General features: G+C 33.2%; 1 protein-coding gene across 1 annotated transcript; it reads left to right on the forward strand.

The window, feature by feature from the left end:
* Positions 1 to 1,239: 1,239 nt before the first annotated feature.
* On the forward strand, positions 1,240 to 26,659 carry SERPINI2 (serpin family I member 2). The gene is made up of 9 exons (XM_012752211.2): positions 1,240 to 1,404; positions 3,486 to 3,740; positions 8,642 to 8,872; positions 10,245 to 10,439; positions 10,519 to 10,711; positions 16,247 to 16,344; positions 19,501 to 19,587; positions 22,124 to 22,213; positions 26,436 to 26,659. Exons 2-9 carry the CDS (start codon positions 3,494 to 3,496, stop codon positions 26,510 to 26,512), a joined length of 1,218 nt encoding a protein of 405 aa, XP_012607665.2. The 5' UTR covers positions 1,240 to 1,404; positions 3,486 to 3,493; the 3' UTR covers positions 26,513 to 26,659.
* Positions 26,660 to 27,931: the final 1,272 nt, after the last annotated feature.

Raw genomic sequence — 27,931 nt, forward strand, 5'->3', positions numbered from 1 at the left:
TGTGGTAGCCAGGGCTACTGGTGATAGATGTTTGCCGGTGACACTATATAGGTAGAAAAGCACTGATTGAATGACAGTCTTGGACCTTCAGACTTATTATTTATGTTTCTCAGTGTAGAATAAGTAGGATGATAGTGTTCCTGTGTTGCACAACTCTGTTTTTGGAAAATTATCTGTAACTGTGTAAGTTAAAGCTAGAAGAGAGTTTGCTTATGTTTGAGTAAGTAACATTAAAGCAAAACCCAAAATTTAGAACACATATGGAGATACCTATATGAGTAACTAAGAATTCTGTTAATTAGGAGATTATGGCCTATATCAGTCATCAGGCTTCTCAGGCCTGTTGTTAAGATATAGCCATTATTAGGACACTGAAAGAGATCAATAAGGTCTTAAAAAATGTTTTAAAAAATAAATTCCTTTTAAAGCTATCTACACACATTTTATTTCTTTTACATGAGTTTACCAGAAATAATATTATATTTGATGATCAACAATGAAATATTTGTTCATTTAAAACCAGACCAAATTCTCCATTTCTCTTTTCAGAGGCTACTGATGAATAATACAATGTTCTTAATATATGATTGCCATTGAGGTGATTGATTTGAACTACAAAAATGAGAAAAAAACCATTAAATTATGCACCTATTTTTTATTAATGACCTGTTATAGAGAAAATCATGTAGAATTTTAAAAGCGTGTGAAAGTAATACCAACATTTATTACCAAATTACCTATGGTTAACAGTATTATCCTGATATAATTTGGTAAATCAATAATCTTAATCTGTTCTTTTTGTTCAAAATAAAGAATATATTTATTCAATATCCACTTTTTTCCCTAAGGAAAAAAGGGCCTTATACCCACAGGAAACTCCTCCGACTATTGTATAATTTGATGAATTGTTGAGAACTCTGTAAATGTGGCAGTAATTTGTCTCTGAATTCTAGACTTGATTTAGTTTTATTCTTTTTCTCCTAGGCATTCTGAAATATTTATGCTGGGGTACATTGGAAATCTGATATGAGAGTCCTGTGAGAAACAAAGAGAACTAATTACCAGCAAATTTACAACCATTGGCACATTCTTCCAAATTCCGTTTCTACTTTCCAAAAAAAGTGAAATAATGGATGACATAATAATTTAAACAATGATTTTAAAATCCTATTATTGTTTAATTTCTCAGTTATTGCATATTTCATCAGTTTATCATTAACCTAACCATGTTAGTTTTTTTATACAAATATAGTGAACATCTGCTTTGGTTCTAGAAAAATTAATCAAGCAACGTTCAAGATAAATACAGTTGACCTTGACTGATCAGGTGCTCATGTACAAGTGTTTCCCAGCAAGCATATATTAGTTGTAACATTCCAGGGAATAATTAGAAGCCAATCTGGGGTAAGTACCCTAAAATTAAATAGCTTTTGAATGAAGTATGTATGCAATAACATTGACTATGAATATTTAGTAAAGTAGGGGAATGGCATTTCAACTCACTATGGTGCAGATATCATTTGAATTTTTAAATTAACACGCTATTTTTATTCTCCTTAAAAGATTTCAGTATAAATTAAGAGGCCCAATTCTCATATCAGGTTGTTTAGTTCACCAATATGTTGTGCTTTCTAATGAGATATGGTCCAAAACTAAATGAGGTAAGTGAATTTTAAAACCAAGTATTTATCTGAAGTTATAACTTATTAAGTGCATAAAAATTTTCTGGGTAAAATGGATGGTCAAAGAATATAAATTTTAAATATTAAGATTTTAATGATAAAGAAAAGACAACTATATGCAAAGATTCAGTAGAATCTTAGGAAAAAATTATATTTTTCATAATATTATTTCTTACTCTAATATAAACAGAGTCCATGAAGGTGTGCCTAATCAATTGCCTCTTGATGACTTAAAAGTACTAATAACATTTTGACTACTTACATATCTACAAACAGATATATTGGTTCGAAATCTTCTGAGCAATTGAATGTATCAAAACATAATGATACATAAACATTTATTTTCATGTAAAATTTCTCTTACTCATTGGGTTTTTACTATTGTTGCATTTCCACTCATAACCTTATGTACTATTTCACATTTGCTTTATAGCATATGTCTATATTTGCAGTTTATCAACACATGATTTTCTAACAATTGCTTTACATTACATTTTGAGGTTTTTGTCTTCTGCAAAATTCTAAACAAATAGATTTGAACTATATATATAAGAAAGGAATTTGAGATACCTAAATAATGACTCTGTATCTTAGTTTGGAAGAATATTTGACTTGTAGTAATTTTTATATAATAGTTGTTCTTAGTGACTCTTAATCCATTTATGGGTTATGGTGGCCCCTGAATGAGCTGCAAAACACTCTAGAAGTGCATGTCTTCACTTTCACCTAACATCACCCTATTCTGCAGGCTTTAATCTTTACCCCATGAAGGGTTGATTACTTCCTAATTACCTACTAATGAATTGTTAAGGATTACTAACATGTATTATTTGTAAGGTAAGTGTTACTAATATTTATCATGCCTTGGAGTCAGGATTTACCAAGTATGTGGCAATATTACAAAACTAATTTTGCTCAAGATATAATCAGATAGTTGAATTTACTGCAATTTGAATGGAGAGCAATTTAATAGGGTATCATTAGCTTTGTGGCTTGTTTATAGTTTTCAATTGCTGGTATTCTTACATTTGTTAATTTTTTAATCAAATTGTTCTTTGATATTGAAATTGCTTTCTTTCTTTGTTATTATTGTGCCATCTGCATTTTTCATTTTGTTTATTTTTTAAATATTTAAAAATGTTTAAGTATTATGGGTACATAAAAGTTGTATATCTTTATAGGGTACATATTTTGCTTCTTTACAATTTTTTGCATAGCTTTTTTCTTCCTTTGGAAAACTAAGAGGTGAGCTTCGGAGTATTTTGGCTTAAGAAATAAAGTATGATGAAATTGTTATCAAAAGCTAACCAGATACTCAGTTAATTTAGAATACGTTAATTTTCTCATATTATACATCCCAAATCATACTGGAGTATTTTGTTATTATTCCAATTCCCCTCTTGATCTATGAACCCTTTTAGAGAAGTCTAAACAAAAATTTGTCTTGATATAAGAGTTAAAGGTATCCCATTTAAAACCATGAGAAAAAATAGAAAAAAGTATCATATAAATATTTGAACAAAGTATTGGCATTGATAATGTTTCATAATTACAGTTTCTCTTTTGATTTTATTATAAAAGTGCAAATATATTTTGTACTGCTTTTGAAGTTACCAGTAACAAATGGACTATTTCTCCTAATAGATGATGCTTAGTCAGAGAACTGGCATTACATAGTGTCTTCTTGTGGTAGCATGTACTAATGCAATAGAAAGCTACAATAGGCAGAAAGTTTTCTGTTGAGCTTAGTATAATAAACTTCTGTTCTGAAAACTAATACATTTTGAATTAAACAATGCACAGAAGTCAAGATGGATAACATCTTTCTGTGGAGTCTCCTATTGATTGTTTTTGGACATCAAACCTCAAGACTCATGGCTCAAAAAAATATAGAATTTGCAGTGGATCTTTATCAAGCAGTTTCCTTATCTCATAAGAGCAACATTATATTTTCCCCCCTTGGAACAACTTTGGTTCTTGGAATGGTACAATTGGGAGCAAAAGGAAAAGCACAACAACAGATAAGACAAAGTTTGAAACTACAAGAAACCTCAACTGGTGAGAGTCTTACACATGCTTATTTATACTGGATAAGATATGGCCAAATTTATTTTTAACATATTAGGAAAAAACTTAGGGTCACAGAACTTTAATGAGTGAAAAAGTACAAAATTATATTAAAGTGGAGAATTGTAAATGTAAGTAATTTTATTCATTTATAATTGTTTCCTAAGCAAATGTTATAAAAATAATTTATTAAGAAATTAATATCACTACAGATATAAAAAATTATTTATATGTCTGTGCGTTTTCTTTTGGTCTGTTTGTTTTAGCCAGTTTTAATTAATTGAGAGCATATCAGGTGTGTATGCCTGTGTGTATTTATATATACACATATGCTATGCATATATACACATACATACATATTCTTCCACTATTACTTGCTATGTTTTGATCATTTTCACAGATCATGCAACTGATTCAAAGTATAATTTTTAATTATTATATTTTACTGCCTCTTGTGAAAATACCATTACTTACTTATCCTTTCTTCAATAAATTTCCAACATTTCCTTCATGAAAATAATGGCACTCTGACCCACAGTGAGACCAAGAAAAAGCATTAATTTGTGCATTTTAAGAGCTTATTTGTTAATAGTTTTGAAAGAAAATTAAATGAGAAAAAAGCATTTAAATAATATATCAGAGGGCTTTGTGCTTGTAGGTGGTGGTCGCTTTGGAGTCTTCCAAATGTCTATTTGAGATACTGTGTGTCTCACATACTGGAATACTGTGCTTTGTGCTGGCATTTCATTTGAAAGAGTTGCTGTCCATTTCCCTGGTTATCTCATGCTCTCAATTTCTTCAGTGGTTTTAATTTTAGACTTTTATGTTAGTCAGATAATGTATCCTAAACATCAGAGAAACAATCTGGATTTTTTTATTTGGAAATTTTGTCACGATAACTATAACTAATTCCTATATGTTTTCCCTAGCATATAGTAGCTTGATTTAGCAATCTATTTTTCTGAAAATACTATTTACAAGATTGTATTTGCTTCATTATAAATAAAGACACTTTTATACAGAAAAGAAGTTGGTGATAATGAAGTTAATTGCAAGAATTTTCCTTTTGCTAATAATGTATAATGAAGCCACTGTATTCCAGATTTAGTCTCTATTAACTTCAGCAAATCCTCCTATACCACTTCCAGAAACATTTAAATCACATGATACTGCTTTGAAAAGTAATAGAACATTTATGCAGAAATGTAAATTAGAGCCTCTGAAAACTAAATTACTTTAAATGGATGCATCTTATAGAAAAACACAGAAGTTTTAACAACTCTAATTGTGAACATAATAATCATAGTAATAGTAATGATGACACTATCAAACACATACATATAGTGTATCAGCCACTGTTCTATGTGCCTTGTGCTTGCTATATATTATTTCATTTAATATTTATAATTACTGTGTGAGTTAAGCATACCCCTAATAAAACTGAGGCAAAGAAAAATTAATTTATTCAGGACTAATTCCAAAAATGATTTAATGAGGGTTAAAAATATACAAGCAATAATAAAAATTTTTATGTTTTCATTGGAAGAGTATATATAGACAATTAAAACTTAGCATTTAAATACATATAACAAAGTCTACCAAACTAGTTTCCCCAACTAGTTGTTAAAGGACAGAGAGAACCATAGATGGAGGATAAAAGTGCTAAGAAAAAAGAAAGATAGTCAAAAAGGTAGAAAATCTGAAAAATAAAATCTAGAAAATAAGAAAAGGGAAAATGAAGAAATAAAGGAAAAGAAGAGACAGAGTTAAGAAGTGGAACAGACTGACCAAGTGAATGAATGTCAAAGAGACGAAGAAAAGGCCTTCCAGTGAGTCTGGAGGAAGAAGAGTATAAGAGTCTTGGGCAAGGTAGAACAGAAGGTGGTACCTGGCAGAGCCAGAGTGGAACCAGACACACAAGGAAAAATCAGGAATACTAATCCTGTATTTATTTAAAATTTCTATATTTTGTTCATCATGGATTTTTTGCATTTGTTTTATATTTTTTTAAAAAAAATATTGCATTGGAACATTATTTATCTTGATTACTGAGTTTTTGGCATGTCCTTAAATTTTTTGCCCAGGGTGAATGTCTCATTGATTCACCTTAGTCCTGACCCTGCCTTTAATCCCCTACTAATTTTCAAAATGCGCTATCTGTTAATTCAGTCTCTATTTTACTTTTTCTGCCCTCGATCCCCAATCCCAGCCCTATTGCTCCATGGTGACACCTAGCTTATTCTATGGAGTCCACAGATGGGAGCATAGCTGCTGGCATCCTAACACCACTGGGGCTCCCAGTGCCCTCAGTTCTTCTTTCTCCCGTTTTCAAAACATCTGCTCAGAATTTACCTTCTCCATTTTTGCTAAACGCCTGATAATGCTCCATTTTTCTTTACCTCCAAAAATGCTGCTGACTAATCAAAGGCTGAATGAAGGTGCTTTATTCCAAGAGGGTTAAGAAAAGAGAATGGGACATGAATTCCTGTCCCAGCTCTGGATTTGCCACAATCATGTCCCTTTCAAGTTTCTTCATTTTTCTGGATCTCACATTCCTCACTGTAAAATGAAGAGTTTGGATTAGGTAATTTATTTGTACCTTTCGGTTGAGATAATCTGTAATCCTACAGCTACCTTTGTTTACATCTTTGGATTTCTCACATGCACACAAAATTGGCCTTTGGCCTCTTACGAGCAGTAGAAGAGAACATGCACTACATTTCAGAACATTTTCTGGAGGTCTGGTACAGCCACACCAAGAGTTACACTTACCTATGACTTGTAGGTTCTCCATGGCTGTATTTCAGGAAATGAAATAAACTTGTTCTCGTTGCTTATTAGGAGCCATGCATATGTATTCTTTTCAATCAGTGCTAAAAGAGGTCATTAATATATAAATTAAATCAAATTTATAAGGCCAATAACTTTATATTCAACTCCAAAATTATGCTACATAGTGACATTTTTTTCATTGACTTCTGAGTCCAGTGATTTATCAAAGGACAGCTCTTTGTCACACAGTCTTAGACCTTAAGTATAAGACATAAATCTATTTGCTCTGGCAAATGAGTTGGAACTATTTTTTTCTCTCCCATCGGTATTTTTTTACTCTTTTAAAGATGTTCATAAATTACAAATTCCTGAAAATTAGTTTTAAATTCTGTCACTTCATTTCTGACCTTAATTAATTCTTTTGGAGAAGCTCTCATGTCTTTATGCAGAAAGTCATCTCTGTAGCCCCTCAGTTACTGAGATATTTCTTATAGGCTTCAAATAGCAATAAATGATTGCATCTGAAATCATTGCATAAACAAGCAAAATAGATTAACTTTCTTTCCTTCCTTATGTAAGGAATTCCAGGGTTGTAAAGAATTACTGAATGTCTTCAGATCTAATCATATAGAAGTAAGTTTTTATAACTAAGAGCTTTCATATCTGTCTCTATATCTCAATGAATAGAGAATCCTGGATTTTGAAACATGATGCAATATACTTTGTAGAGCTTCCTGTAAGGTTATGCAGGTTAGACTTGCATAAGAACGACAGGCCAAGGAAGCAATAGGGGCTAAAATGTAGACTCCACTCAGCTGGACAAGATGTAAGACTATGGAGCTGCAGCCTCCCGCAGTGAGGCACTATTCTTATTTGCACAAAGACTCTCTATGGGCTGCTAGCTTCTGATTAAAAAAAAAAGTGTTTACGTACACATATAAACACACACACACCCTCCTTATTTCCAATAGATATCTAGCAGTAAGTTCCTCTTAGTAATACTTTTTCTGTAATTCTTTATTCAATTGGTATCTTCCAATGATGAACCATTTGTTTTGTTGAACTTTTGGCCTCAAACAATCCTCTGGCCTTAGCCTCCCAAAATGCTAGGATAGCAGGCATGAGCCACTGCACTCAGCCAGATTTTCTTTGCTTGAATAGAGATTAATTGAATATAATCAACTTTTAAGTTATGAAAGAGGTATTTTGGTATTTAACTGAAAATTTAATGAAGGCCCTGAAAGATTCTGTTATTTGAAATAGAGTTCCCAGACTTAATGATTGAGTTCCAGGACTAGGCTGGAAGGGAATGAAAAATGCTGTTACCCTTTGGTAATGAATAAGAAGCTATGGAGCAAAATCTCCAAATAGACTTCTCTCATAGGCATGAACAGCTTTCTGACAACATTGTGGTCAGAACAATCCAAAAATAAGTCATAGGCCTAAAATGACTCTTTTAGTTGACTCTGACTGACTTATTTAGGCTAGTGGTTATAGTTGGAATGGTTAAAGATTTTTATTGTTCATGTAGATAGCAAAAGAATATAGATTCATGAGCCTGAAGAAATAGACAATTCTGATCCTTATGCATCTCTAGAGATGATTATAAGGGTTGCCTTGTAAATTTCAAAACCTGGACAGTTGCTCATAAGAGAGCAATTATTTCTTAAGCTGAAATAAAAGTAATAATTGAAAAGAATTGCTCATCACTGTCATACCCCCATCAGAATTCATTAGCATTTCCTTTTCATAAATAACACATGTTCATTTTACGTAAAGAATAAGATTCTAAACATACATTTCCAACACCTAAAAATGAGCTAAATGTGGCTAAAAAGAGGAAATTCCCTTTAGCCTGTATAAATACATACTCTTGTTTTTGACAAATTGCAAATTTACATGGATATTCTTTTTCCTGTATAAAAGTTGATGTCTCTACAAAATGCATATTCTATAGGAGATAAATTCTTAAAATATTTATACTAACTTATAAAGGATTGTTTGTTATACCTAAGGGTACAAAAATGGTGATATGAATCAGAGCATTTAGATAGCAAAGCTGAAAAGCTGTTGTTTTTATGTTGTTCAATATGCCAGTATACATTATAATTATTTTTTAGGAGAAGAATTTTCTGTACTGAAGTCATTTTTCTCTGCCATCTCAAAGAAAAAACAAGAATTTACATTTAATCTTGCCAATGCCCTCTACCTTCAAGAAGGATTCACTGTGAAAGAACAGTATCTCTATGGCAACAAGGAATTTTTTCAGAGCTCTATAAAACTGGTGGATTTTCAAGATGCAAAGGCTTGTGCAGAGACAATAAGTACCTGGGTAGAAAGCAAAACAGATGGTAAAGTTTCCCATTTTCATAAAATCATTATTTGCCATTGTATTCATGGTTTTTAATATCCTAAAGTAAAGAATGGGTGAATATTTTCCTGCTACACTATGGATCAGAGGGATCCAATCTCCTATTTCATTTCACTGTTATTTAAATTAGTACTATATTGTAAAACTGAGAAATGGTAAGAGGCTTTGAAAAGTATATCGATTCTCTTATTATTTTTTGAGAGGCACCTATTTATAGAATCCTTAATAAAAGAGTTTTAATAATAATTTTGTCCAAGCATGGATTTTTCAAGTATGGAAGCAGTAACAATATTTTTGGCCAGGTAGAAGTTAGATATGTCAATCCCAAATGCCTTCTTTCCCCCATATATTTCAAATAATTAACACATTTTAGTTGAATGTGTTAATGTTTAATAATAAATGTTAATCATCCTATCATAAAGATGGTAGTCTAAAGTAATTTAAATACAAGCTAGCAAAATTCCAAAGTTACTAAAGAGAGATGTAGTAAGCTTAAAGTCATATATTAATAGATCTGAGTTCAAGTCCTGGAAATATATAGGCTATACTCTATTTAAAATGAGGATACTATTAAACATTTCAGGATTATTAGGAGTTTTAATAATAATACATGCTGAGTGACAAGCACATACCAAGCCCTTGAGTAATAGTAGTTTGTTTGTTTATTTATTCATTCAACTACAAAACACCATGATGGTGTAAAATACTGCTGTATTGTTTATGAGAAGCCTTATATGGGGAAGCATAAGTTGGAAATGTGAGATGGTTGTGGTAGGAAGTGTTAGGGGTACAATATGAGGATGTCACTAGACAGCTCCATGGCATCCAATCATGCTTATTTCTCATAACTTGTAAATACTCATTGAACATATAAATAGAAGAGGAAAATCATACTAGTAACTTCCATTCTTGTCTGTTTGGTCAGTGGCTACAGGTGCAAGAGTGGCAAGTTTGGGCATACCATTAACTTATTAATTATGATTGGCCTGCTGAAGGACCTTGAAATACAGTGTTCATAATACCAATAAATATAAAGGAAGACATATTTTGATTTTGTTCTTTCTGTCTGAAAGACAATTGATGTAAATAAATCTCACTGAAAAGAGTCTATGACTAGGTCTGTTCAAGTTTGCCAAAAACAGTCTCATATTTCTCATTTCCTAGTGAAATTCCATTTTTACCTGTTTCTTAGTGACATAGTTAATAGCATTCCCTTTTATTCTCAAAATTGCTAAGTTTAGATGATAAGACACCCTGTCCAAAACTGATCATCAAAAAACATTTTTCTTTAATTTTATTCAAAGCAGTTCCACTGAATCACTATTTCATATTTCTTCCTACCTCCTTCATAGGAAAAATTAAAGACATGTTTTCAGGTGAAGAATTTGGTCCTCTGACTCGGCTTGTCCTGGTGAATGCTATTTATTTCAAGGGGGATTGGAAACAGAAATTCAGGAAAGAGGACACACAGCTGATGAATTTTACTAAGAAAGATGGCTCAGCAGTCAAAATTCCAATGATGAAGGCTCTTCTAAGAACAAAATATGGTAATATGAGAAATCACATTTTAAAGCATAGCTTTCGGAATTGCCAAATATATTTGATATTTTATTTTCTCTGTTTCAGGATATTTTTCTGAACCTTCCATGAACTACCAGGTTTTGGAATTGCCTTATAAAGATGATGAATTTAGTTTAATCATTATACTTCCTGCAAAAAATATGAACATAGAGGAAGTGGAAAAACAAATTACTGCTCACCACATCCTGAAATGGTTCTCTGAGATGCAAGAAGAGGAAGTGGAAATAAGCCTCCCTAGGTTGGTAATGTCATTTTTTAATACTGGTTCTTACATTTCCACTTACACAGGAATTTGAATAGGTAGCTGAAAGACAGGAAATGTTTGAGAAGGCTATCTATTGACACAAATGAAAAGAAAAATGCATTTGGAAATGTTAGTGTACTTTATGGACACAAAGGCAGGTCTTAGCTATGCTAGCATTGCTTCACCATGAGGACTGAATTTAAGAACTCAATTTTCTCTGAAAGAAATGAGAATTATACACCTTAAAACTAGGATGCTGGGATTAAAATGTATTATTATCTTTTTATTATGCCAATTAGTCTTTCTCTAATTTTTTTTTCCAGATTGAAACTTGAAATATTTATCTTCCATTATTTTTCATTAAGAATTTAAAAAAATCCCAAAACACTTATGATGGTATATATTATATAATTAAAATATATGTTAATTACCTCTGACAGATAATGCTCTAGTTATTGAATTATAAATAGAATCCTAAGGTCAATGTTAGTTAGTGAATACAAAATGGAAATTGCAAAGGATTATCTCAGGAAGCAATCATAAATACTAATTTCTCTATGTCATGCTTCTAAGGGAGAGGGTAAACTTCAGAGAGAAAAGTGTACTCCAGTGACTCCATATAATTCTATCTGAACTTTTAAAAGAGATAGATATCTAATAGATTATATACTGTCCTTTTGTTTCTAAATTTCTCTTTGAACTCATCAAGGCCTGCATATGTTGTGCTCCTCTGTTCCTGACTATTAATCTCTTAAACCTCTTGGCATTTACTTCCTTTGCCACTTAGGTTCATGCAAGGGGGGGGGGGGGTAGGACAGAGGGAATGCCAGAAACTGGAATTGTAGATAGAAGCTTTCTGAAAGAAGGAGTAGAGCTGGGCTTTAAAAGAATCCAGAGATAAGTCCTACATGCAGTAGGGAACTGTTGAAAGTATCCAAGTAGGAGAGTTGAATGGTTAAATCAGTATTTTAGAAAGATATATTTGATAGTCACAATGCCTTTGTTCATGCTAAATAACTGGTCTGAAAATTTTCTCTCTTCCCTACCCCACACCCCTAATATACTATCCCTATTTTTCTGAATAACTTATATTGGTCCTTAAAATCAAGTTTAGGTTTTATAAAGATTTTCTGATCTTTCCATGCAAGATCACACAAACATCTTTCCTTTTCCCTGTTGGAAAAAGTTCTCCTGGTATCTTGCATGTATTTCTGAATATCACTTATATGAAAAATATTTGTTTTTTTCCCCCTCTGGCCTGTAAACTACTTAAGGCCAAGAGCTATACATGTTTCCTCTCTGTGACCCCAGCAAAAAGCACATATCTAAAACCTAGTATATCTTCAATGAATATTTGGTGCTTTAAACTGAGTGGTAGTGATGTTCAGGATTTGCTAAAGAGGAAAGGACTGAGGCCCAAAAGATCAGTTAAGAAACCACTATAACAATTCAGGCATTAAGTAATAAGTGTTTAAAAGGAGCAGCTTCACTGGGAATAGTAAGGAAATGGTGAAGTAAAAAAAACCCAAAAAACACATTTATTGGAATTTGTGACTAGATATAGGATAAGAAGGAATAGATTGAATTGAGGTTCTAAGCTTGACTTACTGGGAAAATAAGAGGGCTGTGAATTTTTGCTCTTTTCGTAGTAGTCCTTAACAGGGCACCATGGAATTCCAGAGAGCTCTGGGGCATACTTCAGAGAGTCCATGAGGCCCTGAAATTATTTACAGGTTTATGCATATAGTTTTATACATATTTTCCTTGGGGGAGACTATATAGTTGTCACTGAGTTTTTGGAAGTCCAGGTGTTTAAACTTGTTAAGCATTGCAATTCTATTCAAAACTACATTAATATTTAAATAATAGCCACAGTCTTTCTGAGAGGTATCATTCTTTAAAATATTGACTAATGTGGCATCTCACAGTATCTTTTATCAACTTTTGAAACCATATCACTAATAATAGACCATAATATTGAAAACCAAGAGCCCTGTCACCTTACTATTTAACTTTAGCAAATGACCTTACTTATCTAAGATTTTTCTTTTATTGTCAAATGGAATAATGATAATATATGCCTCTTAGTGTTGTTGTGAGGATTCCATGAAATAATATATATAAAAATTTTAGTACTGAATATTAACCCATTACTATTATTATTATTATTCTATTTCAATTCTAGCATTTATTGACCATCCATTATAATGCCAGCACAGTACTAGATGCTCCCCCACCATATCTCATTTAATTTTTACAAACAATTTGGTGGAAATCTAGTTTTATATTCAGGTTACAGAAGAGATGCAGGCAGGTTAAAATACCTTGTCTGTGGTCACACAGCTAACGAATGGCTGAGCCAGTATTCCAAGAGGACAGACAGGGGCCTGAAAACAAGTGCACTATGGGGCAAGCATGACGGGAGCACAGAACAGAGCGGTCAGTGACAGGGTGATGGGTGGGATATGAGATCTGGAAAAGCCATGCCAAGGAGACTTTTCAAAAGAGATGACACCTGCCCTAGGACATAAAGTGTCATATTCTTACCAGACTAGAAATCAATCCCACGTTTGGCCAGCCTTGGATCTATAAGTGGGTGAATGTGAATTGTGTATGGATGAGAGAAAAGGAAGGCAGGAAAAATGAGACTGGAGAGGAGAATAGGTATGTCATGACCATCTGCAGTAATGATTACAAAGTGTTCATTTACTTTGACCTATTGGACACTGATACACCTTGGAATACCAAGTGTTCATTAAACAGTGTCCCGATACATTTCATAAGTGACAGAAAGCATTTTTAACTCAGCCCATGAGGCTAACAGATCATTTCTCACACACTTACACACACACACACACACACACACACACACACAGACACACACACACAGAGCATATGAGGTAATTGGTTGGAAAGTGACCAGAAGTTACTATGTACCCACATAATAGTCTAGGTCCACCACTGTCAAGGCTTATGTTGTTTTTTTTGTAAATCCTGTAAACAATGCTAAGATATGGTTTGGTCGGTTCCAGATTTGAACAATCCAAGAATGACTCAAGCCCATTGTACCAAAGCTGGGATTTCAAGTAATAAGGATAGGCCTGAGGAGATTAATCCAGGACTTTTTTTTCATTAAACAAGAACTCTGGGGATAAAGGAGAAGAAAGGGACAACACCAGTCTCCAGTAGAGCCTGGAGGACAAGATCAAGTCATTCTTAAAACAAAATTGTGCATTATTTTCTTTCATTTTCTGTAGCTTTTACCTGTGTGAGACCATTTAATCCCAATGATTACATTTGGAAGTAAACGGCTGATTTTAAGCAAATAAATAATGTTTGCATATGCTAAAAAGTCCATTTCATGATTATTTGGTTACCAATTGTCTAGTCAGCACTTTTGTTGCTCATTCTTTTATGTTTGGCTGATGTTCTTTTGATGATTTTAAGGGAGGCTCAAGGAAAAGGAAAAATGGACTACAAATAAGGGATAAACACTAAGACTCACAAACTTTGGAAGAGGGGCATTATATATATATATTGATCAAATTGGTGGTTTTGAATTATATTTTGCTTAGAAGGAAGTGAGAGTTAGCTCCTTAGTTTTGACTTCAACTGGGCCTGAGGTTAAATCATAGCTCTGGCTCCTATCTTGACCTTGAGCCTGGAAATCAAGCTTCTACTTTCTTATATGTTAATGGAAATAATAATGTCGACTTCCTAGGATTTTTGAGACAATTAAAAACTTTAATCTATATTAAGTACCTAACACATGGAAGTGCTGATTCACACCTGGCTCCAATAATTATGGATAATTAGAAATTGTCTGTAGATTATACTTTTTATTAGATACCTGAATAGGCTTCTATTGCTGTCAGTTTCGTTGGACTGTATTATGAGCAGGACTATTACTTAAATAACTATCCAGTGATAATTAGGCATTATTAGAAGCTGTAATAAGTCTTGCAGTATTCTTGTCATTATCCTGAAATTATTCTACTATTATACTAAAAATAGCCAATTCTGAGGTGGATTAGAACATATATTCTCCATCTTTTAAAAATTCGTACTCCATTTGGTTTAAAGAGCGTGGTAATAAAAACAGAGGGGGAAAAAAACCTTCAAAATCATCATGCTACATATTAATTTTCTTAGTAAAAAGTTGCAATGAAGAAGTTGAAAATAGTTGGCATAAGTTATTTTCATTATCAGTAGATTTTAATGTCCATGTTGTGTCCATTCCAGTTAGCTAGGGTTCTAAATGAGTTAACATCTTCCAAAAGTATGTATTATTTTACCAACAAATAATTTAGGCCCAGTAAAGTTTTGCCACAACATGTTCATCGTTTTGAAGAATTATAATTAAGAAGCTGTTTAGTATTTGGCAATTAAAATAATGATCTAATTAGGCTGATTGCCCAAGTTAATTTCTAGCCCCAGAGCTGGGCCTACCTTTTAGATAAGCAAGGATCCTCAAGCAATAGTGTATGTATCCAAAGTAAGGAGCACTGAGGCAAATGTCTTGGGGCATAGATAAAGCTCCTCCCACAGGAGTTGCCTGGGAATTTTGCTAATGTAGGAAATATATGTATAGCTCCCTGTTTAAGAATGTTACATTTGCCCTTTTTTCATAACCAAAATTTCCAATCTGATTTTAAAATGCAAACTGATGCTTTAAGCATCTATGAAGTCAATAAGTACAAGCTTCTTTTTTTCTTTTTATTTAAATGGGAAAGTGAGGTTCAATGATGGCTTTGGGTTGGAGTCCTAGATCAGTGCTGGTGAGAATCTTCTGATATTCTCTGGTTAAGGTCCCTCCTCACAGGTGACGTAAATTGAGAGAGAGGCGAGCAACATGCTACGGTTCTAATGTATGGTCCTGCATTGGAAACACTTGCTAGCTCCTTTTTCATTTCCTCTCCTATAATTTTTATCTTTTATTTCCTTTGAAAGAAATTTAGTTTCCTCTCCTTTACCCTTTTATTGGGAAGATGTTAGGTGTGTGCATAAACTCAAGAAAGTCACATCAAGTGTGACAGTGAGTGGGATGGATAATAGGTAATAAATGCCTCTCTGTTCCTTAATAGCCAACAATTTTCTCCAAGGACGGTTAACTCCTGTTCTCTGTTCGTAGTATCATGGACATCTGCCAGGAACCATCTTTGATGGTGTGAAAAACCCGAGTACATAGAGACTCTGGAGGGAAATTTTAGACTTTAGGAAGGAGCCAAACAATTGAAAACTTAGACTTCTCACCCTGTTTTATTGGGTAAATTGTTACTTTAAAAAAAGAAAATAGAGTATTCTCTTCCTCCTTCCTTCCAACCATTTACCTAGGAAGCAAGTTATTAGCAACCCAGAATTGATTGGTAGAGCTGGCAAAATGGTATGAAATGTGAGAAAATGTAATTGGGATAATAAAAACAAAATATTTCACAACATAATCTCTTGTGAGCATCCACGTAAAAAAATTTTGGTAGCAAATGTGTACAGTGTTTCAAGACTTTTCTTTTTCATCTTTTTTAAAAACAGATTTAAAGTAGAACAAAAAATAGACTTCAAAGAAGCTTTGTATTCATTGAACATAACTGAGATATTTAGCAGTGGCTGTGACCTTTCTGGACTAACAGGTAGTATGATAAATAATTCTGATATTATCATGTTAATTTGTTTTCTTAGGACTGTATTAACTAACTGATCTTAAAATTGGAAGAGGATTTGGTCCCCATAAACATACACAGTGAATAAATGTCATGTTGATCTGTGAACAAGCACTTCATTTTGCATTTAAGTAGTTTTCCTTAATGAAAGTCAAAAAGCATTTAGAATCTTAGATGAGCATTCCAGTCAAACTTCTAATAAAACTATGTAGATAAAATTTATCTACATATTTTATTTCTGCCCTGTTTGGGTTTTCTTATCTGAATAATGGGAATTACGACTTTGAGTCTCTCATATAAGCAGAGCTAATAAAACTCTCATAAACCAATTTGCAAATGTTAATTCTCTAATAGTAGAGCCCATGAAATAGGCCTCCACAATCTGCTTGAATGATGAACACAACCAAGAAATTGTAATGCTACAGCTTTTTGATTTAGCAACAGAGGCCTTGGAAGCGACAACAAAACAGAGAAGATGGAGCGATTTTGCTAACTTGCACCTGGAGGCTCCTGCGTGGTGAAGATGCTCACTTGCACAGCAAAGCCAAGACGGTCTTTTAATTCTTCTGGTCCTGGAAGGACTCACTAGTTCAAAAATAACTCGGAGAAAAAAGAAATGGATGAGGAGGGCCAATTTGTCCCAAACTATTTACCCTCTTTTAAACTTAGTCTTCTGTTTTACAAAAAGGGAACTTGCCTGTCTGATGGGTTTTTGTATTATAACATGAAGTATTATGAAAATATGTTGTGTATTTTTATATAGATACCTGGGCTTTGGAGAGGTATTCATTAATTTAGTCACCTATCAATTGTGTGGGTAAATGAATAGAATGAGTAAGCTTTCCTGGTGGGGGAGGTGAGTGAGGTTCACAGGTGTCAACAATGTTCATTATCACCTTCTCACACGATGCTACTTGTTCTCACACTGACAGACCTGACTTTGACAATTTCATCAGCACCAGGTATGAAACAGTCAACATTAAATACTGCAGCAAGATGCTATATCAGTATACCTTGGAACACAGCTACCGCAGAAAAATCAAACCATTTTTCAAGCACTTCGTTCTCTTCAACTTTTTTCTAGCCTTAGAAAACTTACTTGATATACCTCAGACATTTCAAACAGCTACTTATTCTGCAAATTCCCAGCAATCTGTAACTTCTATAAAATCTCCTTTTACAGAGTTTTAAAGAAAATACCTCCAAAATGCTTCATAAAAGAATTTGTTCACGGGAATGAACCCTGAGCAGAGAGAAATAAATGCCTAGCATTTTCTGCTCTTTCCTGCCTGAGTTACTTATTTGAGCTGTTTTAACGACTTTGGCTCTGTCGTACTGCCTGGAATGGAACAGCCATAGTCCATGCTGACACTACAGCTGGCGGCTCGGAGCACAGTGAATTCCCTGCTATCACCACTCATCATTTGTGCAGTAAACATTCACTAACGGCCACTGTGAACCAGTCCAACACTAGTGCAACAGGAACTTTCTACATGAGAGAACGCTACCTCGTTCTCATGTAGTTCACAAGATTTGAAGAAAATGTTCTTATAGATTTATTTTGGAAACTTTGAGATAAATTTTTCACTTCTCACTCTGTCATTACTTCTTGTGTCACATGTAGTAAAGTACTTAACCTTTCTGAGCCTCAATTTTCTAATCTGTTAAGTGAGATAATATGTAGTGATTTGGGTGGAAATAAATAAAAGAATGTATGTAAATCACCTGATTTAACATTTGGCACATAGTAGATGTTTAGTAAATGTGAAATACAAAAAGAAGCAACTGGAGAAGGTGACACATTAATATTTACTTGTACATCTTCTAGCAAAGCTACACAAGTTTTTCTGTTCTCTTCATTTAACAAATATATACCTAGAATTTTCATAAAAATTAAGGTAAGGAATTATTACAAAGGTGTAGAAACCAGTGAGTTTATGAAGTGTCCAGATTCCTTGTTCTAAATCTATCATCTCTCAACTCCTGTTCTTTCCGTAAGACCCGGCCCTGTCTACATTGAGACGGAATGCACGAGACCAAATGTCTAAACTGGGTGAAATTCTTCATTATTCCCCAACCTTCATTTTGGCCTTCACTCTTGGTGTGGGTACCTAGGTCATTTACTTTGTGTTCTATTTGTAAATCCTGTTTTATTTCAGGCAGTCTTGGGAGAAGAAGGTGCTTTATTGCCTAACCTTGAGAGACCATTCTCCTGGATTTCAGTTAATCTACACTGATAGTGGGGATGTCCTCTTTTCTCCATTTTATAGAATTCCATCACTAGACATATTCAGATTCATTGATTCATTTATTTGAAAAGTATTTGTTGTAAGCCAACTAAGTACCAGCCAGTTTTCTAGAGCATGTTTCCACTGTCCCTCTAAGGAACATTGTCAGATCTATGTGGTCTTATCAGGCCAGCCTGACATGGCTTCTGGACTCATGTTTCACTCCCCCCTTTTCAAGAAGACTACCCTGGCAGGTCACTATACCAGGAAAGCTTCACGCATGCATCAGTTCCACCAAGAGTAGAAGAAAAGCATTTTCTTTCAGCTTGTATCCACACCAGAATAAAACATTGTAAGACACTGACACTGAAAATTTTAACAGTTTTTAAAGCATAGCTCTGAAGTGATTTTGTAGCATATGACACAGTAGTTCTTTAGATTTTCCCAGCCTCCCAGTCTTGAAGGAAAGTAAATTTTGTTTTAAACTCTGATCAAAACTAAATACATAATTTGAAAGGTATGTTGGCTTTGAGGTTGAATATAATACATAGGGTGGGATTAATTCAACTCTGAAAAGCCTCTTTCATCCTAACTGTAGACCATGGCTAAGGGGGGCAAAACCCTTTGTCCATTAAATATTTCACTTAGTTGGATACCTGATTTGAGGCTTATACACTTCCATCTTTACCTTTTATATCAGGGAAAAACTTGACTATCTCTATATCTATTCTTTTCTCTAAGAGCTAAACCGAAACCACCTTTGTATCTAGCAAATTGACTAAATAGAAAAGTGTTTGTTTCCTTTTCTTTGTTCATGTGAAAATGTTATTAATCTGGGACCTAATAGGCAATGGCTCTTGGTTTTAACCCTTAAACATACTTTCATATGTTTTACCAGATTCATCTGAAGTATATGTTTCCCAAGTCATGCAAAAAGTTTTCTTTGAGATAAATGAAGACGGCAGTGAAGCTGCAGCCTCAACTGGTAGGACAAATGATTTCTGGATAAGCTAGGAGGCAAGATGAAGGAAGGATGAATATGAGGGTGAAGGCCCTTTTGCAGTATTCGGGTCTTTTTTTCTCTTCTGCTGTCTAGTACATTATAGGAGGAAAAAAGAAAATGGTTGTATAAGCCATTCATACATCTCTTCAGTCACAGAATAATACAAAAGGGAAGGGAAGTTGTTTGATTAGGAGTTGAGGCGCATCTATTGATATCTGCTTATTTGTAAATAAGATAACCTACCAAGTAGGAGATAGGACTTGTGGAGAACATTTTAGGGCTCAAATATGATATCATTATTGTTTAGGAATGCTTGTTTTTTGTAACCATGTTTCATTTCACTCATCCATTACATCAAGTTAATCCCCCCTTTTTAAATTTGGTTCTTGTTATTATCTCTATGGCAATGGCTGTCAAACTTAGCTGCACATTAGAATCACGAGGGACACTTTTAAAAATCTTATGCCCAGTCTATATCCCAAAATAATTAAATCAGTGTATTTGGAAGTGAAACCCAGGCTCCAATATTTTTGTTTTCCTAAGTAATTGCAGTGTGTATTCAGGGTTGAGAACCAGTGGTTCATAGTGGCTTGCAGCTTGCCCTTGCTACTACAAATGTAGTGCATGGACTAGCAGCAATAGCATCACTTGGGAATTTGTTAGAAATATAGAATCGTAGGCCCAACTCCAGACCTAGAATCAAATCTTATTTTTCAAGATCACTAGGTGATTTGTTTATATATTCTAAGTTTGAGAACCACTCTTCTATACTGCATTTCCTTGAAGAAATGACATTTTAAGCAGTATGTAAGATGAATAGAAGTAATATTTGAAAAATAACTGGAAAAAAGCCTTAAAATCAATTAGAAATAAACAAACAACTATGATGAATTCCTAATAAGTCTATTTTAATTCTCCATACTATTTGGATTTTAATCAATATTTAAAAGATATTCATCATTTAAAATGTCTTATTGATAAATATCTTACAAATTGTATCCACTTAATTTCTTGATTAATTTGTAATGCTACATAGAGCCAATGGATTTTGACATCTGGGTAGGACACACTGGACTCCATTACCATTTTGTCATCTCTTGAAGGATTTTGCATTGCTGTGCTCAAGGAACTCAGATTGTAGGGGATGGGCTATATCAATTCTCAGAGAAATAATAAGATTGCATTTGGACAAGGTTGCTGGCTCAGGTAGACAAATTTTTCAGCTGCTTTTAAACAGAATTGAAGGAGTCCTTCTAGATAATTATCTGATCTTCTCATTATATTGGTGAAGAAACAGGGCCAGCAATGTAAAATGGCTTTCCTGAAGTCGTAATATTAGTTGATAACAGAGTTTGACTCAAATTAGAATCTCTGACTTCAAGTTCAGAGCCCTTTCTGCTATTGTCCACTGCAATAAGTAAGTCTAGAATTTTCTAGGGAAGCTGTGAGCATCATTAAGAGAAGGCAGCATGAATCAGCAGTGATCATGATGTACTACTCCTCAGAATAGTCAGCCTGAGTATGTTGACTTTCAGAAATCTGCTCAAGGGTTGCTCAAGAACAAAAAAAGTCCAAGTTTTCACTGCAAATGGGGTAAAACTGACCTGACTTACTTTTTGGATTTTTCTCAACGATTCAGACATGAACCTATATTCACAGGTGATTTGCACAGCATGGCCCTGATACTCCAGATAAGACAGTGCTATTCCTGTTATATTCATAAAGTTATATTTGCTTGTTTTAAAATTCTAATTATACATGTTAATTTTATTTTTCCTGGGGTTAAAATAGAATTGTACAAAATTATTTGTATTACTGGTAAAGACAACGTCGGAATTGAGCATAAAAATATTTAATCTAGGAAAAACATACAACCTTTAAAATTTTCCCATACTAAATATTGACAAAGTCCATAATGGAGCAACATGATATTAATTATCATAGCAAATATTTTTTAAGGCAGCAAATTTCTGTTTTAAATCTCATAATAAAAATTCTACCTACATGTACTTCACAAATCCTAAAAGCTCTGAGCTTACAGAATAATTTTGGAAGAGTAAGTAAAAAATAAATTAAATTTGAACTCAGATGTGATTACTACAAGCCTGAAGTAAAGAAATGAAGTGCAAACATATCCAAATAGAAATTAAGAATTGAAAATATTGTGAGAATAAATCATATAATGTAAATTAAAAGTGAGCAGAAAATTACTGTTTAAAAGATAAAATTTTTCAATTGCTTCCACTAAATTGAATCTAGTATCTGGCTTTCTTCTTCATTGAGCATACTTATGAATTTAGAACTCTTCCATGAATGATATAATATTTATTCTTCTGCACTTCAGTTTTAAAATTTATCACAAATTTGTCTGTATTTAGAAAATGGTTATTTTTCCACATGTTAACTCTTACACAAAATGACCTTTCTTGTCTACAAAAAGTATTATGGATGTATTTAATATTCCCTTTACTGATCTTTTAATGTGAATATATAAATACCCATTGTCTCTATTTCATAGGCATACACATCCCTGTGATTATGAGTCTGGCTCGAAACCAATTTATAGCAAATCATCCATTTCTGTTCATTATGAAGAATAACCCAACAGGTAACTTTTTTGAGAATTCTTTGGTGAAAACTGCTCAGGTCAAGCAGCTTTAGCTGCTAATCGCAATCTACACATCTGAAATCATTTGTTCTTTCAATGGATATGCAAGTGCCTATTATGTACTAGGCATTGTATTTTAAGAGACCACAGGGACTTAAAATAGGACAGTGGTATTAATAGCTGCCACCATAGTTATTATATGAAGTAGCCATTTTATATACCTCTCTCTAAGCTAAAATCATTCCAATAGGTTAGATATTTGGCTAATAAAGACATTGAAGCTCAGAGAGAGATTATGTAGTTTGTCTTGGGTCATACAATCAGAAAGTGTGGGAGTGAGAACTGAGGTCAACTCTCTTTCTATGATGCCACAATGGAAATTAAATTGAGAGCTGTGGAGTCGTGAAAAATTTCAAAGGTAGATGAAAAAAAGTGACTAGTATAGGCTCTGAGAGGAAGGGAGAAATCAAACATAATTTCCAACCTCCAATTTGAACAACTGGTGAAAAATGATGCAGTTAGGTATAAAAGGGAATGTAGACATAGTGGATTGGATTGGTATTTGGCACAATGTCAACAAATGGAAATCCAGATTGTCTAGATAGATGTTTCAGCACTTTCTTTTCTGAATAAGAGTGGCAAGATGCAGTGGAGAAATTGTTTTTGAGTTTATATTTAGGACTCTTCAGTAGTCATAATGCCTATCTGAGGGTTATAAACTATAGAATAGAAGACATTATATCTTATTTATCTTTGTATTCAGTCCAGTATTTGGCAAAATGCCTGTCATATAATATCAGCATCCGTACAAATTGGGAGTGGGGATTTGGGTATCAGACCTAGGCTCAAGTTACAGCTCAATTAACTATTAGTTGTAAGACAAGTTGCTATATCCTTTCTAAGTCACATTTTTCCCATCTCTTATTTGAACATAGTACTTGTTTCATAGAGTTAAATATAAGAAAGAATGTATGAAGCCGGTAACACTGTGTCTGGCATATACTAAGTGTTCATTATGAATAAGCCCACAAATATTAATGAACGAATGACTGACTAAATGAAGGAGGGAAAATGGAAAAGATTCTCTGTATAAGCTTGTTTATAGGGAGAAGAGACATAGTTATTCTCAGAATCTGAATCTGTTAGATTGACTAGAGATATCGATGTTATTGTCCTGCTAAGCGATACATCACTCTCTCTTTTTGGCTCTATGAAACTAATGCTGAGTGACCCTGCTTAAAGTTGTATCTTGAAAACAATGGAGCAGTTTTAGAATTGCTGAGATTGCATTAAAACAACTTCAATCTGGTAGTGGCTGTTTCAGTGTTAAAAATGTATTCTGAGTATATAATTTGATCTATATATGTTTAACCTTTCAATGATTATAATTTCTTATAATTAGTATATAATTGAGTCTGAAGACAGACGGAAATAAAGCTACATTGGGCACCAACACACAAATAATGGCTTTTAGAATAATTATGTTTGACTCTATTTTCCAAGTTGATGACTTGTTATATTCTAAGGCCATATAATAGCTATCAGTAAGACAGCAGTGAAAATTCAGACCCCAAATAATCCACTTATTATTTGTGATAATAATTAACTATTGGAACTTAATGACAATTTTAGCTATTTTTTTTTATTGTAATAAGACTTTCTAAACTAGGGTTTCTCCTTTATTGTTTAAAATGAATGGCCACTCATTTATCAGGGACTGTAAATTGTTGTCATATAAAATGTAGAAATGAGCTGGGCACAGTGGCTCACACCTGTAATCTTAGCACTATGGGAGGCTGAGGCTGGTGGATCCTTTGAGCTCAAGAGTTTGAGACCAGCCTGAGCAAGAGCAAGATGCTGTCTCTACTAAAAATAGAAAGAAAATTAGCTGGACACTAAAAAATATATATATAGAGAGAGAAAAAATTAGCCGGGCATGGTGGTGCATGCCTGTAGTCCCAACTACTCTGGAGGCTGAGGCAGAAGGATTGCTTGAGTTTGAGGTTGCTGTGAACTAGGCTGATGCCATGGGACTCTAGCTTGGGCAACAGAGTGAGACTCTGTCTCAGAAAAAAAATTAAGAAAGGGCTGTTATCCTAAGACAATACATATTCAATGATTTTTCTATTTTTCTCTCACAAATGAACTCAAGAAATAATTGAGATTAATAGAGATGGTGATTTAGCATCACCATAGTGGACTATTAAATGGCTTCATGCTCTACATAAAATATATTCTGTTGATAATTTCTGAAGCATAAGGATGAATGATTTTAGTTTTATTATAACCAATTTTTATTTAGATTTGACATTTCTTTTGGTCAAACAATACTCTTGTGCAAAATCTATACATTATTTGGATTTTCCTGGTGAGTTTTATATTGCAGTATATTCTTCTAAAGCCCTTAAGCTTTAGCTAAACTTCTAAGTTAAATATCTAATCTAAACTTTCAGGACAATGAAGAACTGTTTTTAGGCCTACACCTTCAGGTGTAGGCCAACTTTATAGACATTGAGAAAAAAATTGTGAAAGATGCTGCATGAAAGTTACCATTTCTGAGAAAACAGTGAGTCATGATTTTAAAACTGACAATACTCCACACAAAATAAAAATTATTTCATTTAGAACTCTTTCAGGTCATTGGCCAAAGGGAGAAGCAGATTGAAAAATATTCATTAACAAATCTGTTTGTCTAATCATTGGCTTTGGTTATGCTATTGTATTTTAATATTAGAAGGTAAAAGTTGCTTGCATCTGACAAAGGTGTTGTATAAATATATTGATTAAATATAGAGGACACCTATTAAGAAGGAGGGATAAAGAGAAAGCAAACCAATGATTTCTGCTCCAGCCTGCTTCTAAATCCATCGATTGCTATTATGTCAAGGGAGATTTCACAGATCTGCTCAATTTAGTAGTGAGTAAATTGGTAACTATATGAAGATTCAATTCAAAATGTGGTTCTCCTTGATGAAAGGAACACAAAAGGGCTAAGACAAGGGGCTTTTATGTAATACTCTATACTTCTGAGTGTTTAAAAATTTAAACTACTGTCTTCAATTATGAGATTAGTATCTATAAAAGTTGCTTTAAAATTTTTCCAAAAAATTCTGATAAACATTTTAATGCCATAGCATTATGAAGATATAAGAGTCACTGCTGGTTTCTATTATAACCAAATATAATATTCATGCTGGGAAAAGTACTTATATATCTATGTGAAAAATAGGAGTATTTTTTCTCTTTTTTTTCCCAGAATTTTGAGGCAGGACATTATTAATTATAATTATTCCTAAAAAGAAAAAAAATCTGCTGAGGATTATGTTTATTTCCATGTTACTGGCTCTTCTAGGAGTGTGTCTGTCTTTGGACTGAACAGTAGAGTTCATGAAAAATAGGCTCTCCCATTGTTATTTCAAATATATTTAAAAATCATTTTTATTAGCTTTAAAATTATGCAAAGTTTATTTTATCACTTTTGAAATTAACCTTTATTACAACTGAGTGTAAGAAATTAAGCCAAGGCAACATTTGACATTGATTCATTCAAGCCGCTTCCCTTAACCCAGTTGAAAAGAAAGGTGAACAGATTTTGGTATATCATTACTTCTGTTTTGTCCTTTAGTTCTTAGTTTCTTTTCACTTGCAAACACAGAAAGGCTGGAAACAGGCATTTGCATTTATGGTGTATACTATATCACTTTGGCGAGGATTTGAAAGTACTAGTGATATAAAAATATTGTCTTTAGCAGTAAAGTTAGCTTTGATTCAGAGCTGAAGGAAAAAATCTGTGAAGCTGCACTTTTAACCCTGAGGGCTACATTACATGTATAAAAAGACGACTGCTAATGCCTTAAATTTAAAACTCTACCATGCTCAGCATCATTTTATTATGCTATGCTTGCCTGACTGGGTCTCTATATTTAGAAGAACACCTCTCTGTCATTTTATTTTTACTTTCCTATATGAAAAACAGGGCTAATGCATTTTTCATTACAGGCTGTAGTGGATGTTAATTTACTTCATAAATTACCAGAAAATGATTAATAATGATATAATTATGTATTTAAGACAAAGGAGAGGGCTTTGCTATTAGACACTGCCTATTTATCTTGTAAAGAAAAAAAGACCAAATGATTTGTTGAAGTATTAAGAGATACTAATTATTGTCAGTTTTTCTCCAGAAATTTCTTAATTAGTATGTTTTTTTTTCTTTTCCTAGAATCAATTTTGTTTATGGGAAGGGTGACAAATCCTGACACCCAAAAGATGAAGAGAAGAGATTTAGATTCACTGTGAATAAAAAGCACAGACTCAGAATATAAGACAATTCCTGGAAAATAGTTGATTGGCAAAATATCATCATCTTGAAAACATTTTCCATATATCTTATATTTTTCTGTTTTAAACAGTGCCTGTATTAAACTGCATTAATAGAGACCTGTGTTAATGAATAAGTAAAATGAGATATGTGTTTGTTTCTTTTCTTTCCATATGTTTTATAATATCTATATAAATTCAAAGCAGTGAGCATAAATAAAATATTACCATTCATATGTTAAAACAAATCTAAGATATCTTAGATATCAAATTCCTGTCTTAGATATTAAATTTCTTTTATTCCTAAAATATTGGACTATCAGACTCTCAGGTATAGCAGAATTATCCAGACTGCAGGGAAATAAAGTTTAGAGAGAGTAGGCATGTGTGTGTTTCTCTGGGGCGCTACTTAAGACAGAAATCCAGTATCTATGATGGCAGTTCGGCTTTCAGTATTTTGCTAATCTTGTTATTCTATCTTTTTTACATTTAATGTTTGCCTTGCTTCAATACCTTTTGGAATATATAATTTTTTTTCTGATTTATGCTTTAAAATGTATGAAAAGTAGAAATGAAGGCTTTTGTAAAGCTTTCTTATTTTTATAGGTGAAAGTGGCAGCCAAATTAGCATGATTCAGAAAGCCGGCCTTCCATGATTTTACAATGCTGAGCTGAGGGAAGTGTTAGAGCCAAGATTATATTCTATAAAAATTAAATGCAGAACCCTTTCTCTGACTACTCTGAAATATTATATCTAAATATCAAAAATAATACTACATTCCAATATGACTTCATATAACATGTTTCACAGTTTTTTCATTTTCATGTTAATCACATATAGCCCTTTTGGTTTGTTTGTTATGGCAATTTTTGGCAAAGAGCTGAATGATAACAGCTACTCTTTGTTAAGTCCTAATTATGTGTCAGGCTCCGAAGTAAACACTTTATATACATTATGTTAAATGTACTAAAAATGTAATGCAATAGTATTACCCCTCTTCCTGATGAAGAAACTGAGACTCAAAGAAGTTATATAAATTAGTCAAAAATATATACAAATATACACAGTGGATGAATTTGAACTCAAGATTACCTGAGATAGGAGCCTGTGACCTTAATCACTTAGTTATGTTCCCTTTGTAGGGGAGGAAAAATTAATTTTCTCTCTACCTTTCATGACTCCTAGCTAGAACCTCCTGTTACAAAAGACGGATTAGCAAGAGAAAAACAAACAGAAGTTTATTAACATGTATATCTTATGTATACATGGCAGATACATAGGGAAAAATGAACAAATTGCAAGTGGCTTAGAACTCTAGCTTACATAGCATGTACAACAAAGAACAATACATTTTTTGAGAAGTGAAAAGACAAAGGAAAAGGAAATAGAATTTCTAG

Source organism: Microcebus murinus, chromosome 1, assembly GCF_040939455.1.
Source record: "Microcebus murinus isolate Inina chromosome 1, M.murinus_Inina_mat1.0, whole genome shotgun sequence".
In the NCBI taxonomy this organism is placed as follows: domain Eukaryota; kingdom Metazoa; phylum Chordata; class Mammalia; order Primates; family Cheirogaleidae; genus Microcebus; species Microcebus murinus.